The 10394-nt window shown below is 41.8% G+C and overlaps 1 protein-coding gene across 1 annotated transcript; it reads left to right on the plus strand.

Annotated features, from left to right (window-relative positions):
• Window positions 1-456: 456 nt before the first annotated feature.
• On the plus strand, window positions 457-8487 carry sdf2l1 (stromal cell-derived factor 2-like 1). Its single transcript, XM_031740847.2, has 3 exons — window positions 457-689; window positions 7562-7758; window positions 7854-8487. The coding sequence occupies exons 1-3, from the start codon at window positions 512-514 to the stop codon at window positions 8130-8132; spliced, it is 654 nt and encodes a 217-aa protein (XP_031596707.1). The 5' UTR covers window positions 457-511; the 3' UTR covers window positions 8133-8487.
• The last annotated feature ends 1907 nt before the right edge of the window (window positions 8488-10394 follow it).

Consider the following 10394-nt stretch of genomic DNA (forward strand, 5'->3'; position numbering starts at 1 on the left):
GCTCTCTTCTCCCTTCCCCTCACTCCCAACTGGTAACAGGTGATAGCTATCTGGAGGAAGAGCCTTTGCGGTCAGTGACGGCCTGAAACATCACCAAATGCTATTTCATCTTTTGAGAAGATTTTTTCTATTTTACTGTTCACAGTATTCGTTAAGTAGATTTGATCTGAATCCATCTGCGTGGCAAAACCACATCTTATCTTGTCTGTTTCGGCTCATCTGAGTTCCCAGGACAGATGAGCCGAATGTACCAGGGTCCTCTACTCATCATCATCAGCATCATCAGAGGCACAGGCAGTTTAAACCGGGAATAACGTTGGAGGGGTGGAGCTGCTTCTGCATGAATCCTACTACTGTTTGGCGTTAACTGTTGTGACGACGCATATGCCTATTCTGACCAATCACGCGTTGACATTGTCTTCCGTATTTTAGGACTTGTCAAGTGGTGATTGGTGGAAAGCAGCACTACGGTTCGGAAGTGAGTGCCGGTCATGACAGCAGAGACACAAAGATGGAGGTGGTCGGTACAATCCGCGGGCTTATCAGGTCGCTGCTCTTCCTGCTGCTGTGGTCCAGCTGTGAAGGACGAGACTCGGAGCTCAGCTATGTGACCTGCGGCTCTCTAGTCAAACTGTTCAACACCAGACACAACGTCCGACTGCACTCCCACGACGTTAAGTACGGCTCAGGTAAGTGTTCAGAGAGCTGCCGGTGTACGGCCACAGCAGCTCTGAGGCGTCAGTATTGCGCTTACTCTGCTAGAAGAGCTCTGTAGAAGCCAACAAATAGCCGAAAATTCAACCCAGCACAACTTCCGACCACCTTTTTCTACGCTGTAGTTAAGAAGAGGTTCGCTCCATCGGTGCGTGTCTTCTCTGGGGGCGTGCTGCTTTTGTGCTATAAGCACAAAAATGAGAAATTGATATTCCCATCAGTGCAGTTTGGCATTATAGAGTCACCTGCTTTATAAGAGCATCCATTAAGTTAGTGAGTTTGGAGTCGTCCTCATCAAGCACCAGGGTTAGGCTGACTTTCACATTTGGTGGAGAGGCTGTAAGGTTTGCATACTGTAACAGTCACTCACCGAAACTATGAAACTCACTTGTGTTTCATATCGTCTGATCCTAGCAGATGTCCTTCCACGCTCTATGTGCGCACTCTGTTTCGGCCTCGTCCCTGAAAGTTGCTGGTTTGAAGGCGAGGTAATATTTGTTACATGTGTAGCCAGCCTGGGACAAGTGCACATCGTCAGCACATCCACTTTAGGCTCATGTGACGTCAAACTTTCTCACATAAGTCATTTTACAAGTGAATATAGCTGAAATCATAGAACAGCCTAGACTTTAACTGATGTCAAGGCAGCTTTTATGAGACTACTTGTTAGCTATAAAATTGGGACTTTGCTGTGGAGAGAAGCAGACTGGAAAATAGTTTAATAGTACAGGGTTGAATACATTATTGCTAATGTTCTGTCATTGTTGCTGTACTGCTGGCTGACAACAGAAACAAGAACAGCTTATAATAACAGATTGTTGTGATGAGTGCATACTGGACCGCAGGCATTGTCAGAACTGAATCAGAACCGAAACACTGCAGCTAAGCTGGTGGATGCAGTGCCTGTGTAAAATCTAGTGGCTCTGGATGAGAGGAGAGCTGACTGCTTGAAGCATAGACAGATTATCAGTGCTACCGGGAAATCGCCTGAGGTCTTGTTTTGAAGCCTTGGGGTGAGCATTCTAACTGACCTGCAACACCCACATAATCTTCATAGGCATGTTGATGTTCTGTCACAGTTAAGATAAGATAAGATAAGATAACTCTTTATTGTCATTGCACAGTCATACATAGTACACTAGTACAATGAAATTGGAAAACTGTCCTACGTCGGCACTACATGTAACACAACACAACATGACACGATACGACACATCACAACGCAACACAAACAACACAACACAGTATAATAACTTAGTTAAAAAGAAGAAGAAGAAGAAGTGTATTTGTATTACTGTTATTATTGCACATGTGCAAATGTGTTGCAAATGTGAACTGGCATTCTTCTTCTTTTGCCACTCTTCAGTTGGAGACATGATAAATATACCTGTATACCAAAGTGCAACAGGGTGCAGGGTGGGCAACAAATTTTCCCATGGGGCCACATGAAGAAGCCGTGGTGCACCATTAAGCTTATAAAGAGAATAAATGAATATTATGCAAAACTGAGCTAGGTTTATCCTTTTAAATTGGTTCATGGACAGCTGTGAGAGCCTCCTCTAGTTCCCCTGTGACATTTTGCATAGAGCACAGATTTTGACAGTCTGGAAAAATAACTACATGAGGGAACAACATACCTGTCTATTGGTGGAACATGCATTTTTAAGATTACAATTCAGTTTCAGATGCACATGCAGCTCTGCTTGCACTGACATCTCTTTTGGGTCTCACATTTAAATGACAAAATCAACACTCTGAATTCAGATTTCGATATTATGTCTGCTTTATTTGTTATGGAATGACAGTTGAACAGGCCTCACCCAGCTATCAAACTACTTGTCAGTCAATTGTCTGTTAATTTTTTGAACCTCTGAAATGGGACATGCGTATAAAGATGACTGTGGTTTTTGTAAAGCTGCTTAAATTAAATGCAGTGTTCTACCGGTATATTTGTCCCACAAAATATGGACCAAACTGTCCCACCTGTAATAGTGGGAAAGGCAGGGCACACCCGGACAGGTCACTAGTCTGTACACAGAGCAGTGGAGAACATTCAGACTCCACACTGAATCTAACTGTAGTCAGAACATTATAAGTTTGACAGGCTGCATCACAGAATAGAATATTTATTGAGCTTAACATAAAGGCCAATTGGCTCCAGATATTAAGCCCACAGTTACAAATCTGGGCTTTATATTGGACGGTGATTGTAAACTGGACAGACAAATTGGTGTAGCATCTTTCATTTAAGAAAAACAGGCAAAGGTAAAACCTATTCTCTGCAGGCAGCATTTGGAGACGGTAAAACATGCCCACCCCTTCTTTATTGTGACTTTTAGTTTGAAGAAGCTGGAGAAAATGCAGCATCATACACAAAGTTTACATCCTGTCCACTGTTGCAAGCTGGCGTTTCTGCGGGTCGTGTACGGCTTGATTTTTGTAACCTGTAGCCGTTACTGCTGCAGCTGGGTTGAAGACCGTATCATCGTGTCGGTTTTTACCACCATTTTAATGGCATATCAGTGCAGAAGCTCAAGGATGTACAGATAATTCAGAAAGACATGTTGCAACAGTTTGAAAGGGTGAGACTTGGTGGAAAATACTTTGAAAACACACACTGCAATGTCCTTGCTTCAAGTTTTCTTCTACTATAGTAGAAGTGCTGATGTGGAGGTATTGTCAGGTGGGAACATCTTGAGTCTCTAACCCATTCAAAACCTCAACTTGCACCTTATGTCATGTGACCTCAGTAGGTCACATGATAGGGTGGGGCAAGGTCCCACAGTGGTTTCAAGTGAATTCTCTGGGAAACCGAGCTAGCATCTCAAGCTTCAGTGATTTAGCAATATAACAGAGTAGTTTTGTCTTTGTTAGCTCTAACAATGATGTTTAGGGGACAACAGACCTGTTATCTAATGAAGGAATTTCCCACACCCGCCCATGAAACAGTCTTTGAGTCAATTTTCCAATTACTTTTGGTCCCTTTAAAAAAAAAAAGAAAAAAGGTTGGCACATGTTGAGGAGCTGAAACTCCTAAACAGTTCATTCAATTTGAACGTGGAACCCTCAAATGAAAGCTGAGAGTCTACAAATTATGTCAATTTTCATTTTATAACTATATCTGGAATATGATTCAGTAAAAACAAAACGGGTTCCTTGCAAGTGAGTTTGGGCAGAGCTTTTACGGCAGCTGCACTAGCTGCAGTCTTCCACGTGTATTTTTTTTTCCTGTGCTATTGGTTTCTCTTTTTTATCAGCATGTAAGGATGGACAGGAACAATTGTAGGTGTATGCTAGACTCATCAGTTCTGAAAAAACTGCAGCCTTGGTACACATTCCCTACCATGCTGGCAGTACTTGACAGATAAATAAATAAATAAATACACATTATTATAAATGTTATATCAAAGGGTATCATAACTATCAATTCTGGTGACATCCCTTATATATTACAATATAAAGTACTTAAAGTCTAAACAGAGACGTCCACTTTTACACAAGATCTTCAACATGTGGATGTGACAGGATCTGATGTTGAATAATCTTGTTTACAGAGTGAGACTGATAAGGGAAGTGAGCTATGTTGACCTTAAAGCCGCTTTTCTATGTAAAAAATTTGGCTCTCTTTTTGCCCAGCTGAATCACCATAGCAACTTATTCACCATGGTAACCTGGTTGGGAGCAGGTTATGTGTTTCGGTTCAAAATTATCTGCAAGTTATTCTTGTATGTTTAAGTGCATTAGACTGCTGTTCAACTTCACTGTCAGCTGTAAAGTTCCAGCTGAGACTGCACTGCGTTGTCACTGGATTGTGCATGTGTTCAGCTGCTGATGCAGAATGGTCAAATGTTTTCATACATGATCCTAAATACAGAATTAAGCTGCTTGTTCTCATTTATACTGCTGGAATTACAACTAATGGACAGGACAGGAATCAAATTCATTTCACTTTGATGTGCAGACAAAAGTGAAGTGTTTTCTATGTCTCCTTTATTAGGCTGTGTGACAACAATGTTAAGTTATCAGTATTAATGTTAATACTGATTTTCTATCGTTGTCATCGTCATCACTATCATCATTAGATCGTGTCTGATTGGAGTAGCCTGCATTCAGAGCGATGATGCAGAACTGTTCTCGTGAGTGCGCTCAGAACCTGAAGTAGAGAGCCTGACTTATCACAGAAACCCAATAACAATCATGGCAATATACATTTTCTCCAAATAGCGTTTCAGTTTTGTTATGGTAGTCAAAGTTCAAAGAAAACTTGACTGTGGTGAACTTCCTTCATCAGTCACTCCTTCTGTCAGGAAGGCTTTATACGCTACGTCCAGATGAACAGAATAAAGTTTTTGGGATTTCCTTACCTGGATGATTTAGCATGCAACAAGATACCATAGAATAGTTTGTAACAAAGCTGTTGGTTTCCTCTCAAGTATATACCTACAGACTGCACACAGTCTCCAGCCACTTCTAACGGAAGAGTTTTCTTCTTTATCAAAAAGCTATTGATTCTCCCTCAGCAGCGCCTGTTGATCTACTTGCTGTTTACAGAGAGAAGTGCATATGTAAAACCTGCACTTACATGGCATTGTTATTTTGGATAGTAATGTTCTTGCTGTGCCATAGGATCTCATTAGCAGTGTTGGGACTAACGCGTTATTAAGTAACGCGTACGTTATTATTGTGGTAACGAGCACGGTAACTAGTTATTATGCCAAAACCAGGAACGCGTTACTCGTTACTGGGATTTAGATAGGCTCGTTACTCGTTACTTCGTGTGGTGGATATCGCGGAGCTTCCACAGATTCAATAACATTAGCAAGTGGTGGAAGCCAGCAGGTGGATGAAGGAAAAGGGAGGCAAGAGGAGAGACCCGAAGCGGCCGCCGGTCCGCGTGTCAGGTGAACTGAACTTCAGGTAAGAAGTTATGACCTGCAGTCTATCTGAGTCAGATATAAACCAAGTTTAGGTGGAGTTTATTTTCGGTATGCTGACATTTTCGTACTGCGTGCTAGCTAGCATGACGGAGTTTCTATACAGCTGTGTGGGTGCTATGTTACTGATGCTGAACTTTATTTTGTTCATAAGGTTAATTATTAGAGTTGCCAACTGTCCCCTAAAAAACAGAATCGTCTGGTATTCAGAGAAAATATTACGCGTTTCGTACTGAGGTGAAAAGGAACACAGTTTGTCCCGGACTTCAGCTACAATGAAAAAGACACAAAGCTGAAGCTGCACAGCTGCCTCTTCTTCTCTCATTCTCTCCTCTCCCGTTTCTACTTCAATCACGAAACTGATCAATGATCAGCTGATCGGCTTTTCTCTCTTGTTTATTTATCGCCCACTTTGCGCCAGAAAGAGGAAACCAGCGGATGTCGCGTTAAACAACAGCAGCACGTTTAAGCTTGATCAGCTGTTGTTAGAAATTAATATTAAATAAATTCTAACAACAGCTGATGTTTGCTGGAGCCACAGCTGTAAAGCTGCTGGTCATGATATCGGTTTGGTTATCTGGTGAGAGGGAAACATGCAGATGAAACCAGGAGATGTCCTTACTGAATCATCAGAGCTGAACAGGTGATGGAGAAACAGGTTTACCTTTTAGGTGACATGAATGAGTTGAAGGGAAGTTATGAACTGTTTCTGAGAGACAAATAACACCAGGATCCTTTTCTAAGTAGCTGACAGCTGGTAACTGTGCAGGGGCGGGTCTAGCAAAGTGTTGCCAGGGGGCCAGGTAGGGCATTAACAGGGAAAGGGGGGGACAAGGAAATACTTTTCTTTATTATTCTCATTTAAAATGTCTCACTTTTAAAAAAATAATTATCTGAGTCTTACAACAAACGATTGATAGATTGATACATATATACCATCAGAACAGTGTACATCACTGTCACAACAGTGTTTGTTTTAATTCAAAGGCTTTATGATTTTTCCTATAATGGTGGGCCGGTCTCTAGTCAAAATGCCCGGGACGATTGTTTTGTCCCAGTCCAGCTCTGTATGCAGCTCATCTGCAGTCTGATGTTACCTACATCTTCCTATTCAGAAGGCAGAATTTCCAAGTTCTGAGTACAATCAAAAGCACCACGACTGCAGTTTTTGTGTTGGATGTAAAAAGCAGGCTAGAATCATGGCGGCGGTCAATGACGGTCCAGGCGTGGGATTTCTCTCGTGGAAATGTGCGCATTATTTTTTCCTTTCTATTGGTAGGTGGCACAGTGCACTTGTGGCAAGTAAGCAAGCTAGAAGACTGGCAATCTTGCTGGGTATCCAGTTACGGAAGCAACACCTTAACAAGAGAATTCTGAGTAAAACCAAAGTTACTTTCCCTAGTAACTAGTTACTCTGAAAGTAACGAGTAACTTGAAGTAACTGAGTTACTTTTTTAGAGAAGTAACTAGTAATGTAACTAAGTTACTAATTTAAAGTAACTTACCCAACACTGCTCATTAGTGCTCTCGATGGCATGCATGCTGTTACTGAAGTGAACAGGCAGAGTTAGAGCACTGTTAGATCATCCGCAGAAGCATGTTTTGGTGCCGTCACATTAAATTAGCAAACCTTGTTCATGATGTCCAAGCCATCTGAATCAGATAGTTGCATTTTGCAATTGTATATAATGGACATGAATCCAGTTGTATGAGCACAATACTCAACAACAAATCTTTGTCTACTTGACTGCTGAATCTTAACAGGCCTGCATGCACTGACTACTCTTTGCTTCATTGGTGGAACAGTAGAGTTTACTGAGGCTTTCATTATTCAAGACCAAAAGTAACACTTAACGTGTGTGTGTGTGTGTGTGTGTGTGTGTGTGTGTGTGTGTGTGTGTGTGTGTGTGTAGGCAGTGGACAGCAGTCTGTAACTGGAGTGGAGAATGCAGATGATGCCAACAGCTACTGGCAGATTCGTGGGAAGCCCAACAATCCATGTCTGCGCGGTGCTCCCATCAAGTGTGGCCAGGCCATTCGGATCACACACATGAAGACTGGACGAAACCTCCACACACACCACTTCAGCTCTCCTCTGTCTAATAACCAGGTCAGACACATACGACTGTTTTCCTTGCTCTTTTTAGCACATGTGGATGCTCACCACGGTACAAATGCTTCTCTTGTCCTCTGCACCGTCCACAGGAGGTGAGTGCTTTCGGAGAGAACGGCGAGGGTGACGACCTGGACGTGTGGACGGTTCAGTGCGAAGGCATTCACTGGGAGCGCGACGAGGCTGTGCGCTTCAAACACGTAGGCACCGACGTTTTCCTGAGCGTGACAGGCGAGCAGTACGGCCACCCCATACGTGGACAGCGGGAGGTGCACGGCATGAGCTCCCCCAATCAGCACAACTGGTGGCGTACTATGGAGGGCGTCTTCATCCAGCCCAGCCAGGAACCGCTGCGCCACGATGAACTCTGACATCATCATCATCATCATCATTAGGAGACACGAGCATGGGCATGCTTCTGCCTGGACCTGATGTGTGACTTGAGTGATGAATCTTTTCTGTACATGTGAAGCACTTGGGGTGTTTTGAGACATGAAGGGGGTTGGCAGGCATTATTTGTGTGTACGTAGTGTAGCCTCAATATGTTCTTTCAGCTTCTTCCTTAGAGAATATGATGAGGGATAACATTGAGTCAGGGGAGATACATGAGGATGGCTATAGTCCTGAAGAAAACTATCATTTGATTAATTTTGTCCAGAAATACATGAAACATGCCAGCAGACATAATGACATGTACTTTATGTAATAAAACCTTTCTTTATTTCATATTTGGTGTATATAGGTGTAATAACAGCACACTTCATTGTCTGTCTATGCTCTGCTGTTCCTGTGTTTGCAAGGTTATGGTATCTGGATTCTTTGCTGAGCTCATCTAAGCTTAGCAGGAGACAGCTAGACAACTTGCTACCTTAATTCTGGCTGTTTCATTGGGATTGTCACAACACAAGAATGGCTTCATTATTGATCCTGCTTCCTGTTTACACTGCAGTGTCCAACCTGCCAGACTCACAAGGTGGCAGAATACTCCACCTCAGTGTTGAGTCCAATTGCAGTTCTTGGTTATATATTGTAATGTTTAACAGTTGATTGTTTTACTGCGCTTAGTAGAGTGTTGTAATGGAGGAAAACCTGTATCTTGTGACACCGTAGTCCCCGTAGCACAATTTTGGAGGTCTTTCACAAAGTGAGCACGAGCACTCTACTCACTGTGAGTTTTCTACTGTGGCAAAGGAGGTAGAGCATTCTGCATGCCAAATATCACTGGGCAAGATACTAACCCCAAGTTGCAGTATGAAAGTGCGTAAATGTTAAAAAACGCACTCTAGTTTTTTCTTAAAGGCAAATTTTAAGAACGGCTCTGTGATGGAGATCAGAGATCAGGGAGTCTTCATATGTCCCAGCATGGCAGCCTTTGATACTTGAGTAATTAACATCATTTTAAAGTGCTTTAATTAGCCATTTATCTTAAATAGTAGCCTAAGTCAGGAACACGAGTCATTATGTTGTGTATTCATTCAGCATATTTAACAAATTCAGTAATACTGAAGCTCCAGTTTTTCTGTGCTATCAGCAGGTGTACTGTGCCTCATCTGTCAACAACGACCTCTGCTATATCAGGTAAAAATACAAAAGGGCCAGAATGATGAATGGATTGAACAGTGGAATGACATCAGTTTTATTATTAAATGTTAAAATCTGGAAGATGATCATAAACACTGCTGCTTTTCTCTCTCTCATTTTAAATGGAATTTCGTTGAAATTTGGCCTTTAACATTGTAGTGTATACCCTAACAGCTGTAGACTTAACAGCTGATTTAGGCTTCTGCAGGGACTCTGTAGAGACTCTGACATAACCTATGTGATGTACAGCAATTTTTGCTTTGTTTACTTTGTATCGAAAGAGGTTTGCAACTTGTGCACAACTTCTCTCTTGCAGTCCTCTGAAAATACAACACGTCAGTCTTATCAGAAGAGTTTTTGGTTATATCAAAAGTATATGGATTCTCCTTTGGCCTCCTGTTATTTATCTGAATTGCAGTGATGTTTTCAGAGACTTGAAGACTTGGCTTGCGTGAACCTGGGCTTAACACTGTATTATTGAGCAAGTAGTTGCAGAATGTTGGTTTTTACTGCAGTGAACTGGCTGCATCTTTCTATATAAATTAAAGTGCATTGCTGATAGGTCATCAAGCAACTGCAACGTCACAATAATTTGAATTTAGTAAATCTATCCCATGGCATATAAAAATTAAATCCATCTTATTTTCTTATATTTTACTTTTGCGAACCAAAGTCATTTCTCATCTCATGTCCTCCTCCCTGTTAAGGATTAAGGGAAAAAATTCCATGATCTGTGCAACTTTATTATACAGATTGTTTGCATGCCATTGATCAATTACAATAATTTATGGGACAGCATTTTCTCCTCTTTCATAAATGATGCTCCAGTGCTAATGGATGTACTAATGAGGCAGATTTAACACTGAAGTATAAATCCCCAATGAAATCTTCTCGAGAAGAAGGTGAAGGTGACCAAGTGTCTTCTTCAGGTTTCCCGAACCTTATAAACAGTACATTTGCATAATGACTGAAACTAGCACCACTGAATGAACAATTGGCTTGGAGGTAATTTCCTTGATCATTAATATGCAAATTCTCATGACATCAACAAC

Source organism: Oreochromis aureus, linkage group 12, assembly GCF_013358895.1.
Source record: "Oreochromis aureus strain Israel breed Guangdong linkage group 12, ZZ_aureus, whole genome shotgun sequence".
NCBI classification, from domain to species: Eukaryota; Metazoa; Chordata; class Actinopteri; order Cichliformes; family Cichlidae; genus Oreochromis; species Oreochromis aureus.